General features: G+C 43.0%; 1 protein-coding gene across 2 annotated transcripts in view; it reads right to left on the bottom strand.

The window, feature by feature from the left end:
* PLK4 (polo like kinase 4) overlaps positions 1 to 14,456 on the bottom strand; it is a 41,050-nt gene extending 26,594 nt beyond the window's left edge. Inside the window, exons 1-10 of one of the 2 annotated variants that reach the window (XM_077476887.1) lie at positions 14,222 to 14,456; positions 12,755 to 12,850; positions 12,378 to 12,473; positions 12,179 to 12,293; positions 10,263 to 11,280; positions 5,762 to 5,862; positions 4,198 to 4,520; positions 3,538 to 3,642; positions 1,973 to 2,075; positions 36 to 185 (exon numbers count right to left, since the gene is read on the bottom strand). In XM_077476887.1, coding sequence (XP_077333013.1) covers positions 36 to 185; positions 1,973 to 2,075; positions 3,538 to 3,642; positions 4,198 to 4,520; positions 5,762 to 5,862; positions 10,263 to 11,280; positions 12,179 to 12,293; positions 12,378 to 12,473; positions 12,755 to 12,850; positions 14,222 to 14,251 — 2,137 coding nt within the window. In that variant the 5' untranslated portion in view covers positions 14,252 to 14,456. Of the gene's footprint in view, positions 1 to 35; positions 186 to 1,972; positions 2,076 to 3,537; positions 3,643 to 4,197; positions 4,521 to 5,761; positions 5,863 to 10,262; positions 11,281 to 12,178; positions 12,294 to 12,377; positions 12,474 to 12,754; positions 12,851 to 13,796; positions 14,004 to 14,221 lie in introns of those variants that run through there. The other variant, XM_077476885.1, reaches the window with a different exon arrangement.
* Between the last annotated feature and the right edge of the window lie 13,027 nt (positions 14,457 to 27,483).

Genomic DNA, 27,483 nt, shown 5'->3' with positions numbered 1-27,483 from the left:
ATCTATTTTCCTTTTGCAGAACATAGAGAACTCACCATCATAAAAGCAGACTTCAAAATCAGCATTCGGAAAGTTTTCCATTAACATACATTTTGCGTATCTACTATAGTAGGTCACTTTTGGAGTTTTGGACCGGACAAGTTCTGTGAATTTCCATGCGTACTGGTATTTCTTCCAATATTTTTCTAGGGAAAAATAAACACAACACACAAAGTAAATAAGAAATAAAGCAAATGTTCATGGACCACAAGGAGAAAAGCAAACTACAATTATCAGTTTGATACAAAATGCATTTTACAGGCACTGGCTACAACAAAGGCGTAGAGTGAGTCTCGGAACAATTTTTGAGAGGAGCAGTCGGTGTTATATATAAAATCAGTTTCAGCTGCTTTGGTGTTAAAGCGGACCTTTAGGCTGGGTTCACACCTATGCGAATTGGATGCGGGTCTCTGACCAAACAATCAGAAACAAACTTCATGAGGGTGGCCTTAGGGCCCCACGTCCTCTAGTGGGCTCTGTAATCAGTACCCAGCACCATGGAGCTTGATTGGCATTTGCCATCGAACACCAGAATTGGCAGGTCGGCCACTGGCACCCTGTGCCAATTACAGATTAGAGCAGGTTCACCCTCAGCACATGGCACATGTGACAGATGTGAAAGGGTCTGGAGAAGCCGTAGAGAATGTTATGCTGCCTTTTAACATCGTTCAGCATGACTGGTTTGGTGGTGGGTCAGTGGTGGTCTGGGGAGGCATATCCATAGAGGGACGCACAGAGCTCTACAGGCTAGAATGCCTCCCTGACTGCCATTACATATTGGGATGAAATCCTTGGACTCATTGCCAGACCCTACACCGGTGCAGTGGGTGCTGGGTTCCTCCTGGTGCACGGCAATGCCCAGCCTCATGTGGCGAGAGTATGCAGCCAGTTCCTGGGAGGATGAAAGAATTGACATCCCCATGCTCACGTGACCTAAATCCAATAGATAACCTCTGGGATATTATGTTTTGGTCCATGCGATGCTGCCAGGTTGCACCTCAATCTGGTTCAGGAGCTCAGTAATGCCCTGGCCCAGATGTGGGAAGAAATACCCCAAGACACCAGCTGTCTCAATAGAAGCATGCCCCCGACGTTGTCAGGCATGCAAGCACCTGGGGGAGCCATACAAATTACTGAGTACCATTTTGAGTTGCTGCAATAAAATTTCAGCAAAATGGACTAGATTGCGGCATCATTTTTTCACTTTTTTATTTGGGTGTCTGAGTTCAGCCCTCTGAAGGTTGATAAATGTAATTTCCATCAAACGATGCAGCATCCTTTCGTTCTTAAAGCGGAGTTCCACCCTAAAAAGGAAATTCCGCTCATCGGAACCCTCCCCCCCTCCAGTGTACCAGTTGGCACCTTTCAGGGGGGAGGGGGGTGCAGATACCTGTCTAAGACAGGTATTTGCATCCACTTCCGGGCATATACTCCCACGGGAGTCTATGCTTCTTCCTGTCCTGCTGTGCTGTCTGCTGGGACACACACTGGTCCCCGAGACAGCGCGGACCATTTCCATTGCGCTGCGCGACTCGCGCACATGCAGTAGGGAACCGGGAAGTGAAGCCGCAACGCTTCACTTCCTGATTCCCTCACAGAAAATGGCGATGGCAGCAGCTGAGAGCTGATCGATCAGCCTTGGCTGCTGACATCGCTGGACCCTGGGACAGGTGAGTGTCCATTTATTAAAAGTCAGCAGCTGTAGTATTTATAGCTGCTGGCTTTTAATAATTTTTTTTTCAGTGGACTCCCTCTGACACAATACCCAGTCCATATCAGTATAGATATCCAGCATGATATTTTTCCCGATGGAGATCTGATCTTTCAAAGTGTGTCTTTAATTTTTTAGAGCGTGTATATAAAACCTATACAAAAATCATTATAGCTTTCCCTGAAGGAGCTAGACCAAAGAACATGTTTATTTGCATTATACCTGGTAAGCTCTCGAAAGTGTAACTCAGCATGCTTTCTGGGGGAGATGGAGGCCTGTCATCCAGAGGAAACCCTCTGCCTTCATTAGGATGATACACATATATCTGAAAAGAAAACATAAGTGGTCAAATCATGTCATTAATCAGATATTGAACCAAGCAGTTAAACCAAATAGACATTATGTTGTTAAAAATCAAATATCAAGATCTTTATAATGACATTTGGCACAGACCCCTTACAGCAATGGCACAGCTTTCTTAAAGTAATAGTTCAAATAACTAATAGTAATAACTCAAGCCTAAAAGCATTTTTTTTAACGTTTTGGATAGAGAATAAAAATGGGACACAACCCCATGTCTTTTTCACTGTTGCCTAAATACCCAGAGCGGTGATAAAAAAAAAAAAGTGGTGGTGGTTCCATGCTATCCAACAATAGAAAAAAAAAAAAATATGCTAGAGTTCCACTTTATATGTGTTAGAGGAGGACACTGTTTTTGGGTCTGTAAACTTTCTACAGAAAGGGCCAGTTTACTGTCTTTCAGACTTAAGGGGGGACAGACTGTGCCTAGTGGGAGTAAGCAATGCCCGGTCTTTGGAATTAGGGGGAGAAATAGTTGGTGTTGGAATAGTGTCCCATTTTTGTTGTCTGTGGAAGAAATTATGCCCCATCGTTAGTGCCAGTGGGAGGAATTGTGCCTCAAAGGCTGGATAAAGGCAGGCAAAGGGCCACAGTTTGGAGACCACTGATTTAGACACTAAATAGAAACACGTAAGGTTAAAAAAATGACAGATCCAAAATGAATACATTCTGCAGATTTAACTAGATCTTTAAAGTAAATTAATAGATAGTTGTCCTTTGACTATTTATTCTCTTCGGTGCTGGCCCCATTGACTAGAATTGAGCTGTATACTGAGGATCTCCAGCCATCTATGGCCCCATTCAAGTCAAGGTCTGAAAGATTTGTCAGAAAAGGCTGTAAAGCAACTGAAAGTCATAATTCTGTAAGTTAGGTAAGCAGATGTGAGCAGGTGGGGGCGCTTTAGCAAAAGCTTTAATCAAAAAGTACTTCCATGTAGATAAAAGTTGGCAACCAGGTGAAGATGAATACAATTTCTCTTTATTTCATCCAAGGAGTACACATGTTCCAAACAGAGCCAACACTGATGAGATTCAGCCCATCAAGGCTTTACTCATAGTTGGAACCATGAGTACGGTCTTCATAGGCTGAAATGTGTTAATGTCAGCTCTGTTTGGAACATGTGTACTCCTTGGACGAAATAAAAAAGACATTTTATTCATTACCACCAAGTTTCCAACTTCAATGACTTTTGTGTTGCAGGGTAGAGACCACCAGTCAGGCACAGCAAGTGGAAACAGAGTTCTTACCAGCACTGATTGCATGATTGGGCTGCAGTGCCATTATCTTGCATGTGTGTTTTATTTAAAAAAGCACTCTCTAAATAGAATGGGGGGATATACAGCTGTAAACACAGACTTTGATGCAAAAAAAACAAACAAAAACCAGTTGGTTGTCTCGTTGTGTGTCGAAGAAGAGAAGCACTTACTAAGTTGCCATCACATGATATCCGCAGCACCTCTTTAACCCGTTCTTGAGAATTCTGCTCTTTTAAAAATTCCATGCAAACATCTCCAGTGTCAAGAATGCTCACCTATATATAATGAAGAAAAGAAAGCATATAAAAACAGTAAATAGAATTATAGATTACAATACAGTGACAAATCTTCACCAACAAGTAGTGAAATTTGGATATTTATATTCCTGAAAAGATCCAGAGCAGGTTCTAAATGTATTGGATTCCTTCACATGTGCTCCTGAAGAAATGCGTTGAGCCTACGTGTGAATTGTGTTTGGGTTCTATACATGTAAACTGCTGTGGAGAGTATTTTTAATATATTTTGTATAGGTTTTAAATGGAGTTTAACAAAATTATTTTGATTATACTTAGTCTTTTTAAATATGTCCTACGACTACAAATGCTATTGTCTATATGACATTTAGAGATGCATACATAGCACACACAGTCTGGGCTTTCAATCTCATATGACTGTGCTAAGTTTCTTAGAATCCCTGTTCATAAATTTTTTTTGTTTTTTATTTTTAACAAAAGTTGAATTACTCTTTAACCATCTCTACCACATGAAGGCTGTTTGAATGTCGTAGTGATTTATAAGATACAAAACATCAACACTGAGCTCATACATACCACTGCATTCTTTGTTTTCTGCCTGATGGGCTTTAATCTCTCAGAGTTTAGTGGAAGAACGATACTTCTCAAGCTGCTGTAACCAGGAACTTGTGGGGGGATTCTACCTTTAAGGTGCTGGTTTTCTTCTGCTTTACGCTGGCCAGCAGCTGGAAGTTTACCCAGTCCTTTCTGTACATTCTCAAAGGAGGAGTCGGTGGCCTTCTTCACTTTAACATCACTCCAGTTGTATTGTGGAGCATCTGGTTTCATGGCAGGTTGGCAGTAGTAATTAGCACCTGAATTATTGATGCCGTTTATCTCCTGAGGTTTGTTTATCTGGCCTAAAGAAAAAACAAAAACGGCATCAGTGTGGGCCTCCCCTGCAAGGGATGGGCAAAGCACTTATATTTATGCAATCCTCTGCTCCCTCAGCAATACAGGACTCTCCTACACTCTGGCAGTGGACTGTCCCTTGGCATCCTCATGTCCAATGCAGGGCTATGGTACCTACATTGGTCTTGATGATGACAGAAGCATCCAAGCACAGATGTGCAGGGGAGAAGAGGCTGCAGGGACCAGTCTAGCAGCGCAGAGGAGCCTGTGGCAGCGAAGGATCTGGTAAGTAAAGCAGCAATACCTGATCCCCCTAGATATAAACCAGCAGTTAACCCTTGCAAGAAAATTAAAAAGTTTGCTTTTCCTGAAGTTCAGCTTTAATTGATCCTAATAAAAATGATGATACAAAATTATAGGAAAAACGACATATCACACATATAAATATTGCAATACTCAACAACCTTGTATAAATATTTCACACGGTTTAATTTGCATTATTCCTCCTATTTCTTTATATGGATAATCAGTAATGGCACTAATTATTTTAATTTAAAAAAAAAAACACATAAGTAACTTTTTCCTAATTGATATACAGCTGTCATGTGACCCAGATCTTTCCCAGCCTGTCTGCAGGGAAACATAAGCAGGAGGAGCTTCTAGTCCTCTGCTGCTGGTCACATGTTAAAAAATAAAATAAAAACACACCCAGTCCTTGGAATACACAGTAAAAAATAAATTAATATCAATAAACAGTTTTAAAATGGTCATACAAATATATATTTGAAATCAAATAATTTTTTGGCAATAACATGGTGCGGGTGGATTTCTGCCAGTTCCGAGCTGTGTTACGCCCCTCCAGCCTATGTCTAAGGAATAAGAGGGAGGTGAAGCCATCATTAATCTAGGGGAGGGAGGGAGTAGGAAGACATTTACGACTACGTATACGCTCACATGTGTGATTCTATAGTCACATGGACTGCTCAGATGCGATATGGAAGAAATGCTCAGCATAGAAACTCCCTGAAGACTAAGCATGTGCAGAGCTGTCAACATTGGTTTGCAAAATCCCTAGCTGCACTGGGGACATGAACAGAATTTGGAGATAGAGAACAGCAAAATCAACCAGTTTTTTTGCAGAATAGGAAAAAGAATCTCATAGTGACCGAGTAAATATAAACAGCATGTAATACACCATTGATAGATTTTTTTTTTATGAGGTGGATTTAGTGACACTTTAAAAACCTACCATTTAGTTGCATTGCTCCAAACCATTGCTGTACAGTTTCAGTCTGGCACCTCTCATCAGACCTTGCAGTAGTTGGCTTTGGAAGACAGAAATATTCAGATCTGGAGCCAAAAACACAAAAATAATGTTATAACCTCAAGTGACAACCTGATATCAGGATGCAAAAGGTAGTCCTATTTAAAGGGTAATGTAGCACAGTCTTTATTATTACATCCCTTTGCCACTATAAAAACAGCATTTTTTTTCTCAAGATCCGACTACTTGAATGTGACATCAAAACTTAATGCAGTTCCTTTGGGTTTTGCACACACAAAGGGCACAAGGTATGCATAATTTCTTAGATATTGGCTTTGCATTGTGCTGAAAGAGAACCGGTCACCAATGGGCATATGTCATTTGAATCGCTGCACAACCACCTTATTTTCAGAATTCCATGAAAGAAAGCTAAAGACTGTAAACAGAGGTTTTACTCTCTTTAAGAACCATGCACAGTTTGCCTTCTTCTGTTGGAACCTTAGGGTGCACCCACACTGGGCACGGCTGAACTGAACCATGCCAAAGTTTGATTATCCTCCCTCCCCTGCTGGTCTGCACTCACACTGGACAATAGGCGTTTTCATTCAAACGTATATCACCTCTGCCAGACCACAGGGATCCCTACTTCTGTGAGCAGTGATCTATGGCGAGATCTGTGCTCAGGCATGGTTTGCGCTTAGACTGAAGCGAACTGAACCTCTCAAGTGATCCCAGGCACGGTATGCTAAACCAATCCCGGTTCACTTGTGCACTCACATTACATAAACTGGACCAAGGTGGTGAACTGTGCTCAGGCAGGGTTAAAATTGCAAGTCTGAGTGCACCCTTAATCCTGGTTCACACAAGTGCATTCTAGTACGTGGATTTCAAAGCCACAGATGAGTGGGAAGAGGGCTTAGGCCCCTTTCACACAGGGTGAATTATTTTCTGATTAACAGGGGGATCCATGAGCTGATCCCTTACTAATCGAAGCAGAGTGGGCAAATCACACATTAGACTGCTCTGCATAAATTGAGCAGACACAAGCACACTCCACTCTGCTGTATGGGCAGCTGGGAGTATATGGACTCTGCTGTCCATTTACACTCCACTAACTCTGATCCGTTCCACCTATTCGAGTCCTCTTTTTTTGGGGGTTTTTTCTTTTTCTTTTTTTTAAGCGGGCCTGTTAAGACCCAGGAGGTATGTGAGAGTGTAAACCACCTGTCCATATGGATGTATAGACCTTCCGATCAGGTCCGGTTGAAAACGTGACAGGTGGACTTGACTGACATGCCTGTCTGAAAGGAGTTTTACAGCCCAACACTAGACTGACATTTCTGCTCTGATAAAAAGGAGAGAATACAACTAAAAAAGGACAGCACCAACCATCACCCAGACAGGTAAAGTTGCACCAATATTAAAAAAACAAAATAGAAGAATGGCAAAAAAAGAAGAGGAAAGGAGATCAAGTGTTCTATCGAGTCTGCCATACAGTATATAACCAAACTGGGCTGTGTGCATCTATAGACAAACAAAGCGTGGCTCGGACTTGCCCCCTCCTTACAGGATTTGACTGACAGCAGCAGGAGCCAATAGTTCCTGCTGAGTCTTCTGTGAGAAGGAGGAGAGGGAGAAGACATGCTGCAGCTGGGCACAGTGCTGGATTGAGATTGGGTTTAAGTAAGTATTTAAAGTGATATTAAACCCAAAAGTAAACATATTGCAGGTTACCAATTCTTAGCTGCGATGACTGCATCAGTTTTCTTTTTTAGGCTGTCCTTTATTTTTATCTGGTGATCAAACCAGTAAGTTTATTGTTTCCCCAACAGAACAAGCTGTCCTGCAGATGTATCAGTTATAGGGATGAGACAAACCATTTACCATTGATGGGTGTTTACGATAATCAGCTTTAAGTAAAACCTTTATCCCAAAAGGAACAAGAAACTGTTTGCTGTAACTGATTATAAAGTATTAGCAGGAGTTCGGCTTCAATTTATTAGTTTATCTAAATCTGATAGCCCATCTAACACTCCCCTCCCTCCCAGACTGACAACGTTGCTGTCCATGTGTGCCCCCTGTGATACTTCAACGGCTGAGAGGCACAGACACATGAAGGTTTTTTACCCTAATATGGAGTATGCATTAAAGTGGAATTAAAGCTTTGTGATTTTTAAAAAACAAACATGTTATACTTACCTGCTCCGTGCAGCTCTAATCCGGCGTATCTGGCTCCTCCCCCTTGAACAGTGCACCCAGAGAAAGCCGCTTGCTTTTTGGGAGGGATAGGTACCTGGTTATGACAGGTACCCACTCCCACTTCTGGCTGCGAAGTGAACCGGAAGTTCACTCCCTCTCCCCCGCAGACTTCTGGGACACATCACAGGTCCCAAAAGACTACAGGACCTTTCACAAAGTGCAGCGAGACCCGCACACGTGCAGTAGGAAACCAGCTGTGAAGCTGCAAGGCTGCACTTCCCGTTTCCCTAACTTCAGATGCCAGCTCCTGCACCTGAAGCCGATTGAAGAATTGGCACAGATGAGGACATCGCCGGATCCCTGGACAGGTAAGTGGCCTTATACTAAAAGTCAGCAGTTAGAATATTTGTAACTACTGACTTAAGAGTAGCTCCAGGCCCCCCCAAAAAATTAAGTACTAGCTTGTACAACAGTTATACAAATTTCCTTTCTGGACCGATTCCCTTTTTAACAGAGTGGAGAATCTCTCTAAAGGCTCCATTACAGATGCTCACTGTCCTGATGACAATGATTTCAAACAGACAGGAAGTGTGGGAAAAATCTCTGAACACAAACAGAAATAACCATATTTTTTTTTATTAGCGCAGGGGAAGGGTATATTTCCTGTCAATTAATACTATTTGCTTTTACATTAAAGTCTAGGCTCACACTGGGAGCCACATGTGAATTGCACCAATTCTGTGTGGTGCAATTTGAGCCCAGTAATTTTTGATGGCTCAAAATGCACAGCATCAAAAAGGTACAAGCACCTTTTTTGTTTTTAGCCGCACTGGAGTTGGACCGCATGGATTTCTATACCTATGAGATCCAGTTCAGGCAAACACACTGCATTTGTGACCTGCTTCTGGGATGTCTGTAACTTTTGACCGCATCAGATCGCAGAACAGTGCGATTGAGATGCAGGAAACGCACAGTATTCGCTGCATTTCCTGCACCGCATCAGTGTGAATCAGAGCTAAATGCATATTTCTAGATATGCAGTCATCACCTTACAATCTTTATCCAAAATACACGTAAACACAACAAGTAGCTCCACACACAGTTTGCTACATTTCGACCATGTAAAACAGTGTAATGTTCCACTTATTGATCATAAGATAGAGAATATATATATATATATATATATATATTTTTTTTTTTTTTTTCAGTTGCAAAAAGGAAAAAAACATGCAAAAAACGCTTTTACGTAACTTGGGCTTTTCCTACAGGAGAACTTCCTATACTTTATTACCTCCACAACCTTCAGAATACATGAGATTACAAATGGCCACATGTTCCGCCAACCTATCCAGCCATCATCCATTTAGGTCAGGGATCTCCAAACTCTGACCCTCCAGCTGTTGCAGAACTACACATCCCATGAGTCATTGTAAAACTCTGCCATTCACAGACATGACTAGGCATGATGGGAATTGTAGTTGCTGAACAATTGGAGGGTCATAGTTTGGAGGCCCTGATTTAGGACATTAGTTCCTCCCTATGCCCCTAAAATATCACTTTCACCATGCATTTTACTGAATTTCTCACTGGTTTCTAAACTCGAGTATATACATTCTGCCATGAGAAAAGTCTCAACTGAAATCCTGATCCTTGGCACAGCGTCACTACTGGCAAGGGTGAATCCTACCAGTGGTACACAATCACACTTTGCCACCGTGAACATCATAAATGAACTAAACACCAGCAGAATTTTAGGTGCATTGGCTTCTTGGCCCCTAGGATTTATCCAGCTCAAGCTAATGACCACAACTTAAAAATATGAATATTCAAAAATAAATACAAATATTCACCTTACCCATATAGTATAGAACCATCTACAATCTTGCAAGTAGACATCAAAACTAATGGCGATTTTGCCTATGTCCTGGATTTTATAATGACACACAACCAACTGATATAACAGAATCATTATCACCTTACCCCTGGGCTTTAGCAGCCATCTGTAGAGGACAGCACCTTCCCCAGAGGATAATTAGCAGATAACTGAAACCAGCTCATACATAGATTTTTTCTTCAAGTGTGTTACAGCTGCACAAATTAATGAACCTGTTTTAAATTAAAGTCTTAACTTTACCTACAGCGTAGCTGATACATAATAACATACTGGTATCATACAGTGCTGCTGTTCAAAAACAAGATCAGGCATAGAACGGGTACTATTGAGCATCCAGCTGCACACACCTTACACCAGTAAATATTCTGCTCTACTAATATATAATTTACTTACGGTGTTTTCTCTTTCACTGGGGGCGAGGTGTGTCTGTCCAAGGATCCATGCTTTGCATTGTCTGAGAACATCTGAGGAATATCTCCATAGCTGTTTCCAGGAGATGAGGCAGAGGTCCTGTAACCTGTCAGCGGACCAGGTTTTCCCAGATTTTCCACAGAGTGACACCTATCGGAGAAGCTGCCTGGTTTACTATGATTCTGGCTGTGGGAGGTACCTGTTCTATCAGAGGAGTGGGCTCTGCGGAGGTAGCGAGAATGTGGCCTATCTTCAACAGCTTTTCTACCCCTTCCCTCAGAGAGATCATATTCCTCCCTCTGGCGGTTATGGAAGCTCCCTCCATCTCCGGTTAAAGCATTACTTGATTCTCTGTCCTTAAATTGGAAGATGTTCATTTTGTTTGGGAGTGAGGGGCCAGATAAAATCCTCTTCTCTGGTAGGCGTCCGCTAACACTTACCCCAGAGGAACCAGTAAAGCCTGTAGAAATTGTAGCATGGCCACTATCGATGGAATCTTCAACTGCTGCCATATCGGTACGTGTGGTAGAAGAATACCCTATCATGAATGGGTGGTCCAGCACAGAAGACAGACTTAGCCTATCTGCAGGATTTTTACGTAACAACTGAAAAACTAAGTCCTTTGCCTCTCTTGACATATAACTGGGCATTTCATAATCTGCCAAAACTACTTTATTTAAAGTGTTCTTTACTGTGTCTGTGTCAAAAGGTGGTCGACCCACAAGGAAAGTGTACAACATGCAGCCCAAGGACCAGACATCAGATTCTAGGCCATGAGCGCTCCTGGTAGCAATTTCCGGGGCAATGTAATTAGGTGTGCCACACATTGTAAAGTGTTTCTCATTTGGCAACTTCAGCTGGGCAGCTAAGCCAAAGTCTGCAATCTTGATGTTCATGTCACTGGAGAGTAGAAGATTAGAAAGGGTGAGGTCTCGGTGTAGGATGCCATGGGAATGAAGGTACAGCATTCCTTTCACTATCTGCTCCATGAAATGCCGAGCTGTGAAAAAAAAAAAAAAAAAGGGAAGAGGATTTAAAACACCTTTGATCCAATTTGTATAGGAAATAATTCAACAGCAGAATAACATTACTCTTACTATAAACCAGAAATAACATTCAAATAATTACCCCACTCTGAACGTGCACTTTTAACAAGGCCCTATCACAGCTTAAGGTATTATGGCACTACAGGTTTTATAAATGCATGTCAAAAAGTTGCATGTCAAAAAGTTGACTTAAAGTGGTTGTTAAACCACTCTCTGCTCTGTCTCCTAGAGCTGTGTGCCCGTGTGTGCCATTTGTAAAAAAACAAAAAATGCTGTCTATACCGGATTTAAGGCTCTGTTTCTATTATTGCGACTCCACGACTTTGCATACAGCTTTGATCCAACTTTACGGTCTCTCAATCAAAGTTGCATCAAAGTAGTGCAGGAACCTTTTCAAGTTGCATAGATTGGAACAGGTGCTATTGAAATCAATGGGCTGTGATTTATCATGCGACTTTGTGTCCAAAGTCGCATGGCAAGTCGCGCTAGTGGAAACAGAGCCTTAGGAGACAGAGCAAATAGAATAAAAATGTAGCTGTTATTCCAGCAGGAGGGGATGGGTGGGCACTGTCACAAGCTGCTAGGTATGGAGGGGAGAGGACAGTAGAGCAGACAGGAGAGCTGCGTGTGACGGATGCACGTAAACTGACCGCGGTGTCAGGGCTCAGCAGCCGTGGTCAGTTTACAGGGGAGAGGGTAGAAACTGGCAGGATCAGCCAGGTTTTTTAGGTGATACAGGGGCCAAATTAAACAGCAAGGGCACTGTGCTGTATAACATACTTTAAAGGAACAGGATCAATTTTATTTTTAAGGTAAAAAAACGCTTTAAGGCATAAGCTAACTTTAACTCACCTTCATTTTCCGTAAAGGGTTTCTTCCGATTTTTTAAAAACCTGTTCATCTCTCCATTGTGGCACATTTCAAGTATCAGATAGACATAGTTGCTGTCTTCAAAATAATTATAAAGCTGTTGCAAAGAAAACAGAAATAAAACCTGCATCACACATTTTTCTCCAGTATATCACAAAGTATTGTTTAAAATGAAACCTACCTCCAAAATAGATGGGTGCTTTAGCTGGCAATGGATCTCTACCTCATTACGCACTCTTTGGACCATGCCAACCCTCTGCATGGCCTTTTTATCAATCTACAATGATAAAAAAAAAATGAAAAAAAAAATATTCTGGACCAGTACAAACAAATGTTCAACATGCTAAAAACTATTAGTTAGGGGCTCATTCACACTAGCCCTGCCTAGGCAACGCAATGTCTTATTGTTGCAGTGTGCGCTGACATAAAAAGTAAAAAAAAAATAGAAAAAAAAAAAAGTAGGACAGGCTGCATTTGTATGCAGCACAGTGTGGTATTCAGCGTTATACAGGACATGATGCGCACCTGTGTAAATGGGACCTTTCAGGTGAGACTTACCATTTTGATAGCTACTTCGATGCCTGTATGTTTGGACTGTGCCTTGTACACACAGGCAAATGAGCCTTTTCCGAGGAGGTTGAGGACCTTGAAGTCCTGGAAGGTGGGAGAAATGGGAAAAAAAAATTAAAATTAAAAATGGCATCAGTCAGCATTTCACAGATCCAGCACATAAATCATACATACACATTGACAGATCCTGCACATAAGTCATACATACAAGCACAGACAGATCCTTCAAATCATACATACACAGAGATCTTGAACATTGTCAGTCATACATATGCAGACAGATCCTGCACATAAGTCATGCACAGCTTTTGACTACAGTTATACATATACACACACACACACACAGATCTTGAACATAGTGATGCATACACAGAGAGATCCCAAACATAGGTAAAAGTGTGTATATGTGTGTATACACACATAGATAATTCCTGCAGTTACACATACAGATCTTGCACGCAGTCATACAAAAACACGCAGACGGATCTTGCACGCAGTCATACAAAAACACGCAGACGGATCTTGCACGCAGTCATACAAAAACACGCAGACGGATCTTGCACGCAGTCATACAAAAACACGCAGACGGATCTTGCACGCAGTCATACAAAAACACGCAGACGGATCTTGCACGCAGTCATACAAAAACACGCAGACGGATCTTGCACGCAGTCATACAAAAACACGCAGACGGATCTTGCACGCAGTCATACAAAAACACGCAGACGGATCTTGCACGCAGTCATACAAAAACACACAGACGGATCTTGCACGCAGTCATACAAAAACACACAGACGGATCTTGCACGCAGTCATACAAAAACACACAGACGGATCTTGCACGCAGTCATACAAAAACACACAGACGGATCTTGCACACAGTCAACTATGTTCAGGATCTGTCTGTCTGCGGGTGTATATGACTATCATATATACACACACACACACAGGCAGATCCTGAGCATACTATATACAGATGTATTGCAGGATCCCCCTGTATACACAAGGTAGAGGGCAATGGTACAGATACCTCTATGGCATTCTCCCCCTGCAGTAGCGGTGTACAGGTGCCCCCCATGTCCTGCCCATGGCCCCCATCAGATGAGGAGTCTTTGGGGACCAGGTTGGGGAAGAGGAAGGTGAGGACTCTCTCCAGCATGATGCTAGCAGACACAGCACAAGAGCTGACAGCACACTGAGGATCCTGGCATGATGATGACAGCAGCTACACTCAGGTCCAGCCCGGCTCCCTTCCCGCTGTCCTAACTGACAGCAACCATCCGTACATGACAACAATCCGTACATGACAACCATCCCTACAGACAACACAACATGGCCCTGGGGACGCTGGGGGGCGGGGTAACCATCACCCGGAGCGGGCTCCCCAGGGACAGGAGGGAATTGTCGCCCCCTCCCTGCAGACACAAAGGCAAGGTGTGATTTCCCTCTACACACCTCTATAGTCCCCCCGATGCTGCTCGCCATGTTTCCTCTGGGCGGCCCGGCTCATCATCGCAGAAATAGACGGTGTGGGCGCTCGGAGACTCCCGAGGTGGCGGACAGGAAGGTCACTACGCGCTGGAGGTAACGGTGGATGGAGCCGCGAGAGCCCGCTTCCATTACCGCGGGGCCGCTTGGTTGTTTTTCGAAAATTCCGCCCGTTACAGTCACGTGATCCAAGCGGCGTACGTACACAGCGTGAGAGCGTCAGCACAAACCTCCAGAGTCCTTGTCGTCTGTACTGAGTGTTGGTGTTTCAATAAAGCTGTGTTTGTTGTGAGTGCTTGGTTAGCAGACGTAGCGATTTGCCAGCCGATACATGGAGGCTGAAGGATAATTGGAGAGGATAGGGGTGTGATGGGCAGTAATCAGGCGAGGGGTCCCAGTATACTGCTACTGGGTTATATCTGTATTCTAATGACGGAGGTCATTCTCATTGAAGTCTATGGGGCTCAAATCTGCCTGAAAAGCAGTACCTGTAGTTTAGGGATGTCAGACATCAAGTTCCAGACAGTCCCCTGGCACTCCTAGGGCAACCACTTCACTTCCGGGACATTTTACCCCCTGACCAGGGCATTTTATGCTATACGGCACTGCGCTACTTTATCTGCAAATTGCGCCATCATGCAACGCTGTACACAAATGAAATTTAGATCAAAATGATTCATGATCAAGATACTAATCTGTACAGACAATATACTAATAATGGTGGTGATAGATGTGGCAGACAATCTGACACTAAATGACACTGCAATAATGGCATTACCAGAAATGATGGCCTTTATAGGCAAAGTACAAAGCAACTTTATTAATACACGATTAAAGGAGAAGTATAGCCAAAGCTCGTTTAGCTGTACTTCTATGGATCACAACAGTGCAGTTCGTTTTGTACTCCTGTGGCTCGTTTTCAGCAGAGAGTGGGCTGAGATCTGCTCTCTGCTGATGTCACGGATATAAGGCTACTTTCACACTGGGGTGGGGGTTTGTTAGCAGTAAAGCGCTGCTAGCTATAGCAACGCCTTTCAGACGCTAGCGTGGTGCTTTTAACTAGTTCTAGTGATGCTTTTCGGCCGCCAGCGGGGTGCTTTTAACTAGTTCTAGTGATGCTTTTCGGCCGCCAGCGGGGTGCTTTTAACTAGTTCTAGTGATGCTTTTCGGCCGCCAGCGGGGTGCTTTTAACTAGTTATAGTGATGCTTTTCGGCTGTGGTGCTTTTAACTAGTTCTAGAAATGCTTTTCGGCTGCCAGCGTGGTGCTTTTAACTAGTTCTAGTGATGCTTTTCGGCCGCAAGCGGGGTGCTTTTAATTAGTTCTAGTGATGCTTTTCGGCCGCCAGCGGGGTGCTTTTAATTAGTTCTAGTGATGCTTTTCGGCCGCCAGCGGGGTGCTTTTAACTAGTTCTAGTGATGCTTTTCGGCCGCCAGTGGGGTGCTTTTAACTAGTTATAGTGATACTTTTCGGCCGCTAGCGTGGTGCTTTTAACTAGTTCTAGTGATGCTTTTCGGCCGCCAGCGGGGTGCTTTTAAATAGTTCTAGTGATGCTTTTCGGCCGCTAGCGGGGTGCTTTTAACTAGTTCTAGTGATGCTTTTCGGCCGCCAGCGGGGTGCTTTTAACTAGTTATAGTGATGCTTTTCGGCCGCTAGCGTGGTGCTTTTAACTAGTTCTAGTGATGCTTTTTGGCCGCCAGCGGGGTGCTTTTAAATAGTTCTAGTGATGCTTTTCGGCCGCCAGCGGGGTGCTTTAAACTAGTTCTAGTGATGCTTTTCGGCCGCCAGCGGGGTGCTTTTTACTAGTTATAGTGATGCTTTTAGGCCGATAGCGGGGTGCTTTTAACTAGTCATGGTGATGCTTCGGCCACTAGCGGGGTGCTTTTAACTAGTTATAGTGATGCTTTTTGGCCACCAGTGGGGTGCTTTTAACTAGTTATAGTGATGCTTTGTTAACTAGTTATAGTGATCCCTTTCGGCCGCTAGCGGGGTGCTTTTAACTAGTTATAGTGATGCTTTTTGGCCACTAGCGGGGCGCTTTTAACTAGTTATAGTGATGCTTTTCGGACACTAGTGGGGCGCTTTTAACTAGTTATAGTGATGCTTTTCGGCCACTAACAGGGTGCTTTTAACCCCTGTTAGCAACTGAAGAAATAGGTTAAAATCACCCATGTTGTGTCGCTGCCAATTCGCTTTGCAGGCACTTCAGCAGCGCTGCTCATTCATTTGGGAGCGATGTATACACCACTCCTACACCGCCCCAAAGATACTGCTTGCTGAACTTTATTTCCTGCAAGCGCACCGCCCCAGTGTGAAAGCACTCAGGCTTTCACACTGGGGTGGCATGAGAGGTGATATCTTTAGCGCTAAAATGCCTGAAAAGCACCTCAGTGTGAAAGGGGTCTCAGTCCAGGCACCGCTTCATCGCAACAATAAAGTTTGGATCTGCCAGGTGCCTGGACTGACACCCCACTCAGCCTCTCAGCAAGTCGCTGAGAGCCTGAGCTGGCTGCTTCCCATCTCCACAGCCCAGCGCTCCAATGAGTGAGGAGGGAGAAGATCATAGAGCTGTGATGACAATCTTCATCACTCTGCTCACGGAGCTCTGAAAACCGAGCAATCGGCGGTGTTTGATCACTCGGTTCTCAGTGTAGATGCAGCATCAGACCCATGCTGCATCCACCTAGTTAGTATAAATTTACACTTACCTGTCCAGGGAGCCCTCGATGTCGGCCCCCCGAGGCCATTCCATCCATCGGATTGGGTGCAAGCGCCACCATTGTAACTAAGGGAAACCGGCAATGGAGCCTTCAGGCTTCACAGCCTGTTTTCTATTGTGCAAGTCCTGTGGCGCTTTCTGAAGGGACCTGTCATCTTCTGGGACACGCACAGGTCCCAGAAGGCAGTGGGGGAAGGGGGGCAGGAGGAAATGACGCACTGGGCTGCAACCGAGCTAGGACAGAAGTACATTATGTACTTCAGAAAAGGTAGGAAAGAAAGAAAATCATAATCCAAAATGGAGGGGTGGTCTTTCATTTAAAACCAAGTTGTAAAAATGGGTGGACCTGAGCTTTAAATGTATTAAAGTAGAACTATAGGCATTTTATTTTGGATAGAGCAAGTGAGGATTAGAACCCCTGTCAGATTTTTTTTCCCGCCATGTATGTCCCATTGCAGAGATTTCCCCTCTTTTCCTATCCCAAAGCCAAACAGGAAGTGAGAGGAAATCCCTGCAAATAAAAGAAATTCATTGGGGACCCCCAGGTTACCAGAACTAGTGTCCCCATTGGAAGATTTCTCCTCTATTACTTTTCTGGGGACAACCCAAAATGTGGGATTTTCTTATACTTTCACTTTCAGTGTTAATCGTAAACAGAACAATTCGAGATGGTGAATCTCCTTAAAGCAGAGTTCCACCTAAAAGTGTAATGTCTGCTTATCTGACCCCCTCCCCTGGTGCCACATTTGGCACCTTTGGAAGGGGGGAGTGGGTACCTGTTTTTTACAGGTACCCTGTCCCCACTTCCGGGAGACTGGCCCGCAATAAATTACATCAACCGCTCCCCCCCTCCTCCCCTTCTGCCGGGCCAGTGAGAGAGTGATTTGCGCATGCGCAGTAGGGACCTGGTTGTGAAAATGAAAGGCTGCACTGCCAGGTACAGGTAAGTGTCAGAGGTACAGGTAAGTGTCCTAATTTTAAAAGTCAGCAGCTACAGTATGTGTAGCTGTTGAATTTTAATTGTTAAAGGGATGGACGGAACTCAGATAGCAATAAAAAAAACCTGACAAGGGTACTAATCCCACTCCACTCTATCCAAAACTAAAAAAAAAGTTTTGCCTTTAGTTATATTTGAAAATCAGATGCATCCATGGTTAGATTAATACTGGCATGGCTTATATGGACTATCACCAATAGAGATATGAAATCGGCTTAAACATCGCATTAAGGTACTCCTAGTAGGGTCTAGAAACAGTACTTAATAGTCCACCTGATTAGCATAATATATATCCAGATCATAGAAAAATAATGGATAACAATCACTCCACATCATAGTTAGTCATAAAGGGACTTCTAGGATACTTCCCTTCTCTGCTATAATAGCACGCTAAAAGAAAAAATGTTTTGTCTCTCCAGATAATAGCTCCTCGAAGCTCACGCTCTAACAGGGCACACAGGCTCTGCAATGGATCACAAAGCAAAAAGGAGTCCTGGACAGCCGCACACTGATACAACACCTTTATTAATAATTTAAAATCCAATGGTCAGTCCATATGGTGTAGAGGCAGAGATAGATAGCTAACGCATTTCACACCATGGGGGTTATTTACTAAAGGAAAATCCACTTTGCACTGCAAGTGCACTTGGAAGTAAAGTCGCTGTAGATCTGAGGGGGACATGCAAGGAAAATAAAAAACTGCATTTTAGCTTGCACATGATTGGATGATAAAATCAGCAGAGCTTCCCCTCATTTCAGATCTACCCCTTAGATTTAGAGCGACTGCACTTCCAAGTGCACTTTCAATGCACTTTGCAGTGCAAAGTGGATTTGCGTTTCGCAAATAACCCCCCATATGTTGTTGCTTTATCATAGCTAATGTAACATGGTCTGTTTGTGTATAGAAGTAGGGGTAGATGGCCAATCAAAATAAATTTCACTAAAAAAACCCTCTTTGCACAATCAAAACATGACTGAGGGACATCTGGAGGAGAATCAATGAGCAGGTGCAGGTACATGAAATCCTATAAAGGAATGTAATGCGTACTACTACCCCTGTCAAAAGACCTCCCACTCGAGTCCCAATATGTGTGTGGAATATTCAATTTATCATGACAAAACAAATTACATACTTAGATAAAATCATAGACCAATTTCATATCGTATTGCACTGAATAAAAATTTTATTGAAATGTTTCAAAAGCAATTAACATGGAAGTCTTGAACTGATCTAGGTATAAATCATAAACCATATATAAGAAAATCATAGTTTAAAATAATTGTTTAGGAAACATGTATTCATTTCAATATCACATCCATACTAAAAATTATCTGGTACACCTTTGAAACCCTCCAGGTGGCATGTTATTAAAATTTTAAAACGTAACAAACAGTCACTGAAACTGTGTAAACATACACAATTACACAATGTTAAATATATACATACATATAAGTATATATATATATATATATATATATATATATATATATATATATATATATATATATAAGCCCCCACATTGAAAGCAGGGAACTATAATGGAGAAAGTGACTTTCGATCGGTTAATGCATGGATGTATAACTGACCCTTACTGTATGAAAAAAAATAGCCTGCTAATTCAAGGCTATTGCATTGAAGGGGCCCTTATATGTCGAAACAGTGCAAAGCAAGTAGCTAAGAAAAGAGTCCAGCCTCACAATAAGAATGCAATACCACAACTAACCTAGACTGGCTGGGAGGGACACTAACTGACACTGGCATCACTAGTGACACCAATACAGAGATCAGTGATAATACCATACACTCTACTAATCACACTAGCTGGGAAGGGGTTAACATCAAGGGGTTAACTGTGTGTCTAACAAGTGTAATATGTGCTGCTTTTAAAAACTCACAGATCTGGCGTTTTTTTCTCCTTGAACTCAGTTGGTTTCAGGGAGAAGAAACAGCCAGATTGCTGTCTGTGTACAGAGTTCTGTGTGTTTGTAAACACAGAACTCTGAGCTGTGATTGGGCACAGCCCATCAGCAGATGTACAACCAAAATCATTGGCTGTAACCTGCTGAAAAACCTGTGCTGTGCCCAATCACAGCACAGGTCAGCAGGGGGCACTCGCAAGCCCAGAGGTTCGGGACACCATACAGTTACATTGCCTAGTCTGCAGCTGCTGCCCCTTTCGCAGCAAAAGTACTTTGGGTGGGCGGCAAGTAGTTCTTTATGAGAGATTATGTTTGTTGAGAGTTTTGGAGATTTGAGCATGGAGCTACAAAGTACTCAGATGTGATGGGGGGTCTAACTATGCTGGGGGCATTGGATGGACATCAGGCATTACATGTAACAATCAATGTATCCATTCAATGTTGGCTCTTGCCCAACTTTCTGACAAGTGCAGGAATTGTTACAGTGTTAGCTACACACAAAACAGAAAGATGAGATGTAATCCTACACTCTTCTGTTCAAATCACCATTCTTTATTTAAAATGTTACCATAACTACCGATAAACAATTTTCCTTGACACCGAAAAACCATTTCACATGTATAAAAACGTGTCCTCTGGATAACGGAACAGAAAAGTGTGGACTTCACATTAAGGCTGCATTCACATTATAGCATTTCGTGAAGAATTCTAAAATTACAATACGCATATTCCCATTTTTGCACAATGTCACTCCACGCGCCTAGGACCTATTCTCTTCAACCAAAATGTAAGTAAGTGAATGTAAGTAAGTACGTCAAGCACCTTTTTGAGCTGTGAGTGTTTTTTAAATGCGTACTTTGCCACATATGTTGCACTTTTTTTGTGTGAAAACTAGAAATGTTCAATACGAAAAAACGTGTTTAGTTTCAGATCCATTCGTTAAGTTAGTAATTTTATTTCATTGACTTCATAACGAAATTCATTTTGCTTAGTTTCGTTTCATTTATTCATTTTCAACAGATTAAAATTTTTCCAATGGATTTGAAGAATTCAAATCAAATTCAAATCAAAAATATCGAATCAATCCAAATTCATTGTGAAGAACAGCTGGTTCTATTCTATTCGAATTCCAGAAGATGATTATATTCTTTCAATTACAATCTATTTTATTCTTTTTTTTATTCTATTCTATTATTTTCTATACTATTCTTTTCTTTTCTGTTCTATTCTTCTGTTTCTATTCTTTTATTTTCTATTCTGTTCTGTTTTACTCTACCCTTTTCTATTCTATTCTTTTTGAAGTTCAATTTTCGAAAGACAGCTATATTCTTTATATTTTGTTCTTTTCTATTCTATTCAAATCTATAAAAAAATATATTCTTATATATTTTATTCTATTCTTTTATTTTCTATCCCAGCCCTTTATTTTCTATTATATTCTTTTATTTTTTATTCTATTCTATTCTGTTTAAAATTTCAGGAGACGGATTTATTCAAACAGTAATACACATAGGGGTATATTTAATAAAGGCAAATCCACAGTACACTACAAGTAAATCAACCCCATAGTCTTTGAGGGAAATCAGCAATATGCTTATATTTCTAATTTGTTTTTGAATTTGATTCGAATTTCAGACAAAATTTTGTTTTGTTATTTCGGATTCCTTCACATTCATTACTGTTGTAATTTGAATACTTCCGAATCTCCGAATAGTTACAATTCAGTCCGAATTTCTATTCGGAACGAAATGAACCACACATTTATAGTGAAAAACGCATCTGTTATGCCACATATGGGGTGCCATTAAAGTGATAGTAAACTCCCCAGGACAAGTCAGTGCCATGTAATGCAATAAAATGACTGACTAGTAGGGGTCTTTAAAAGTTTTTTAAGGTGTGCTCTTTAGAAGATATTGCCTGCTCCTTGTCTCAATTACATCACTCGCACATGCTCATTGATATCCCAATACAGCTATGTGTCTCTGTCAGCATTAGTCCACGGCATTACACTGTAATCTCACGAGAGTGATGACCATTCATCAGTTCCTTGGTTTAACTTGAATGCACATGCATGAGATTACCGGTCTGACATATGAGAACAGCAGAATTTCAGGTGGGGAAGGGAGCAAGAAGATTCTGCAAAGATGGCGGCAGCTTCAGATGGGACACCTGCAATAATAATATGCTGCAGAAATTGTAAGAACAATTGCTTGACGCTCTGGATTATCCTTATGTATTTGAAAGTGCATTTAGTTCTGGTATTATGCTTTTAGTGTATCAGTTGTATAGAATTTACTACTGCTTTAACAATATACCACTACAAGAGTGAGACACCTGATTTTCACACCTTTTGTAAAAACCGGTGTAAAAGTGCGTGATTTTGTGTGCACTCAGGAAACACTATGACGTGAATGCAGCCTCCTGCCAAATAGTTAAATTCAGAGATGCACAGTATCTCACAAAAAAGAGTACACCCCTCACATTTTTTGGAAATATTTAATTTTATCTTTTTACATGACAACACTGAAGAAATTACACTTTGCTACAATGTAAAGTAGTGAGTGTACAGCTTGTATAACAGTGTAAATTTGCTGTCCCCTCAAAATAACTCAACACACAGCCATTCATGTCTAAACCGCTGGCAACACAAGTGAGTATACCCCCAAGTGAAAATTTCCAAATTGGGCCCAATTAGCTATTTTCCCTCCCCAGTGTTATGTGACTCATTAGTGTTACAAGGTCTCAGGTGTGAATGGGGAGCAGGTGTGTTAAATTTGGTGTTATCGCTTTAACTCACTCATACTGGTCACTTGAGGTATAACATGGCACCTCATGGAAAAAAACTCTCTGAAAATCTGAAAAAAAGAATTGTTGCTCTACTTAAAGAAGGCCTAGGCTATAAGAAGATTGGCAAGACCCTTAAACTGAGCTGCAGCACAATGGCCAAGACCATACAGTTGTTTAACAAGACAGGTTCCATTCAGAACAGGCCGCACCATGGTCGACCAAAGAAGTTGAGTGCACATGCTCAGCGTCATATGCAGAGGTTGTCTTTGGGAAATAGACGTTTGAGTGCTACCAGCATTGCTGCAGAGGTTGAAGGGGTGGGGGGTCAGCCTGTTGGTGCTCAGACCATATGTCACACACTGCATCAAATTGCTCTGCATGGCTGTCGTCCCAGAAGGAAGCCTCTTCTAAAGATGATGCACAAGAAAGCCTGCAAACTTGCTGAAGACAAGCAGACTAAAGACATGGATTACTGGAACTATGTCCTGTGGTCTGATGAGACCAAGATAAACTTAGTTGGTTCAGATGGTGTCAAGCATGTGTGGCGGCAACCAGGTGAGAAGTACAAAGACAAGTGTGTCTTGCCTACAGTCAAGCATGGTGGTGGAAGTGTCATGGTCTGGGGCTGCATGAGTGCACTAGAGTGCTACAGTTCATTGAGGGAACCATTAAAGCGAATGTACTGTGACATACTGAAGCAGAGCATGATCCCCTCGCTTTGGAGACTGGGCCGCAAGGCAGTATTCCAACATGATAACGACCCTAAACACACCTCCAAGACAACCACTGCCTTGCTATAGAAGCTGAGGGTAAAGGTGATAGACTGGCCAAGCATGTCTCCGGACCAAACCCTATTAAGCATCTGTGGGACACCCTCAAATGAAAGGTGGAGGAGCACAAGGTCTCTAACATCCACCAGCTCGATGATGTCGTCATGGAGGATTAAAAGAGGACACCAGTGGCAACCTGTGAAGCTCTGGTGAACTCCATGCCCAAGAGGGTTAAGGCAGTGCTCGAAAATAATGGTGCGCACACAAAATATTGACACTTTGGGCCGAATTTGGACATTCTCACTTCGGGGTGTACTCACTTTTGTTGCCAGTGGTTTAGACATTAATGGCTAAGTGTTGAGTTATTTTGAGGGGACAGCAAGTACTGCTGCGTACTCATGACCGGACTTTTCAACAGCAAAGGTCAGACGGATTTGATCGTGTGTGGGCTCCATCGGACCTTTGCTGTCCAAAAATCTGAGTGACTTTAGAAATAGAACATGTTTCACATTTTTTCAACAGTTCCTATCGAGAAATCCATTCGTGTGTATGCTAGTCCGACGTACAAAAACCGACGCTTGGGCAGCTATTGGCTATGGATTTCCTTATTTTAGTCCGGTTGTACTTCACGTTCAAATCCGTCGGACTTTGGTGTGATTGTGTGTGTCCAAGTCCGTTCATTCGGAAAGTCAGTTGGAACTCTGCCGAAAGTCCGTCAGGAACACTGTCGGACCTAGTCTGTCGAAAAGTCCGGTCGTGTGTACGCGGCATTATACAAGCTGTACACTCACTACTTTACATTGTAGCGAAGTGTAATTTCTTCAGTGTTATCACATGGAAAGATATAATAAAATATTTATAAAAATATGAGAGGTGTACTCACGTTTGACTTTTGTAAGATACTGTATATGTGAAGCTGAACGAAAAAGAGAGGAGGTTACCGGTATCTTCCCAACTATGCAATCTGGTAGAGGTAGGTGAACTCCTTTACCAGGTAAAAAAGGTTGCTTTTTTATGTGGTATATTTAAAAACACAATGGCTGGCAAGGATTATATAGCAATTACTAGCAGTATCAATTAGCACTTTGACATGTGAGTTTTTAATCTCAGCTACTGCAATATCCTCCAGTCTGGTCTTCCAATGAGAAGACTCTTGCCTCCACAATCCATCATGCTGGCTGAATGCAGCAAGGCTTATCTACCTCACCTCTCCAGCCACTTCTTATCTGCTGACTCTCTCTGCCAGTCTCTTCAGCGGGAGCCAATCAATACAAGCTATTGATGTATGCTTTTGTTTTAGTACACTTCACAACTCATCCCCAATGTCAGATGGATTTTTAAATACTGTATTTCACTATATAAGCTCTGTTTACTGTTAAAAATAAGTGTGAAATGCATTACTCCGGTTGGCAGTGGATGCCCATCCATAGGGGGTGCATGGCTCTGCCCCTGCAAGCTAAAAAAATAAATAAAAATGGGCATTTAAGAGTGTCCAGGCACCAGACACACAGCAGTCTATGGGAAGCTGATTTGCCCGTGCTAAGGGGTTTCCGGGCGCAAGTGGTGCGCCCGCGAACACTCCCACTCCTCACTGACTCGTACGTGGCCTCCTTTACAACTTTTAATTGGTGGGGACGGAGGAAGACTGGTCGGTGCTTTTTGCGACCACTGCCATGTCACTTACGGTTTCCTGGCTCACTGCTGTGTGGAGAGCAGCGGCATCACTTGCTATGGCGGTATGGAGCAGCTCTTCCTCTTCCTAGCCTACCTTCTCCCTGTCCTCCAGCTCCTACGCATAGGCGTGCTCCAGGTGGACTTCTCTCGCTCTGTGACTGACCCCCCCAGGTAAGAATCAGACCTCTCTCTGGGTTGCCTGCAATCGGCACTCTGGCTTTAGTGGCTTGTTATGGGACTTTTCTCAGCTCTGCTGTCCTTGCTGTGTACTCCGAGGAACTGACAGGTTGGCAGATTAGGGATCTCAAGATTGTGAGGAGAGAATGTGAGTCAGCAAGAGACAACATCAGCTGTAACCCCTGCCAGGCTGAGCAGTAACAAACAAAACTACATATAGAGTGCAGCAGTATTGATAAGTGCGATGCTCACATCGGAGTCCTCCCTTAAATCAAAGTCCCAAACATTCTCCCTATACATCACAGTCCACAGAGTTCCCCCTTACATCAGAGTCCCACCTTATGGCGGAGCCCCCAGAGTGGCACCTTATGGCAGGAGCCCTCAGAGTGGCACCCTACAGCAGAGCTCCCTGAGTGTTACCCTATGGCAGAGCCCCCAGTGTGCCACCCTAAGGCAGAGCATCCAGAGTGCTACCTTAAGGCAGAGCCCCCCCTGTGCCACCCTACGGCAGAGCCTCCAGAGTGCCACCTTATGGCAGAGCCCCCAGTGTGCCACCTTACGGCAGAGCCCCCAGATTGCTACCTTACGGCAAAACCCCCAGAGTGTCACTTTTCATCTGTGTCCCCTTACACACACCTTTGCACCTTAGTGCTTGGTGTGGCAGGCAGCTGGTGGGAAAAGGCTTTTAAGAAAAATCCACTTATTGTAGGCTCTGAACTGCACAAGTGAGACATGGAGCCAGCGGAAAAGTGAACTGGTGTGGTTGGCCTCAGATCAGGCAGTGGGGCTTGTGAATAAAAGGCATGCTTGATGTATGCCATGATGTCACTGCACAGGTGTGCACCCAGCCCTGCCCTGCTGCCTGACCTGAGGCCGAGCTCAGCAGTGCATTATTCAGATGGCTCCAAATGGCAAGAAGTGGATTTTTCATGGGCACTGGATAGTTAGATCGACTTCTGTTGAGCGGCAGTGGGCACACATGGATCATACAGTACACACACCCACACAGACAGACACACGCACGCACAGTATACATACATACACACACAGTATGCATACATTCAGTATACATACACAGTATACAAACACACATTATACATACATACACACACAGTATACACACATACAGTATACACACATACAGTATACATACATACATATACACACACAAACACAGTAAACATACATACACACACACACAGTATACATACATACACACACAGTATGCATACATATACACACACACACACACACACGCAGTATACACACACACACACACACACACACACTGTATACATATATACAGTATACATACACACCGTATACATACATACACACAAAAACATATACACACAGACAGTATGCATATAAAGACAGTCACACACACCAGCACTTTTCATCCAAAATTCAGCCTGTACTTGTTGTGCCCCAGCAGACCCCAGACATTGAATGTGGTAATGCAGGAGAGGAGGAGATTGTGCCTGTGTACTGGTGGGCAGGTAATGAGTAGGGAGGTGTAGCAGAGATTGGGAGAGAAGGTCAGAACGTCCTTCCTGCAGGAGTAGTGCACTTCTCCTCAAACATAACATTGATCCAACATCCTTAGAGGCAGGAGGGGCCCTGCTAGAGGAAACATAGCTCCCCCCTCCCACCTGTTAACCAGGGTAAGCACTGACAACAATACATTTTGTTCAGCCCAGCCTTCCTCTAGGATGCAGCTCCTCCCATACTGCAGGAAGTGTACACGCCTTCCTCTCCTGTCCTCTAGCAGTAGGCATCTCTTGCTCTTTCCTCAAATAAGCCACGCTGGGGAAGGAGGCTGGTACACTGTGTTCTCATTGGCTAAGGAGGCAGTGGAAAAGCAGAGCAGCTATAGCTTCAAGATTTTTACATCAAAGGGATGTCGGTAAGGGACGTTTCAGGGACAGATGTAAAAAAACAAAGATTTTTACAAACTGTCCCTGGTTTTACTATGACTGGCAACCCTGATGGGACCCCTTAGTGGCCCTGGGCCCTCGGGCAGTGCCCGAGTGCCCTAATGTTCAGTCCGCCCCTGATGCAGTGTCATTTGGTGACATCTCAATCAAGTTAAAAAAGATAAAAATTGACCGGTCAGAGCTAATGGAGCTTCCGTTACTAGCTGAACTCTGGACAAGATACAGCGGGTAAGATAAGTATTGAACACA

The sequence above is a fragment of the Lithobates pipiens genome, unplaced genomic scaffold, assembly GCF_037356315.1.
Source record: "Lithobates pipiens isolate NorthernLeopardFrog02 unplaced genomic scaffold, aLitPip1_a1.2 Scaffold_13, whole genome shotgun sequence".
In the NCBI taxonomy this organism is placed as follows: Eukaryota; Metazoa; Chordata; class Amphibia; order Anura; family Ranidae; genus Lithobates; species Lithobates pipiens.
This window is presented reverse-complemented; position numbering and strand designations above follow the sequence as displayed.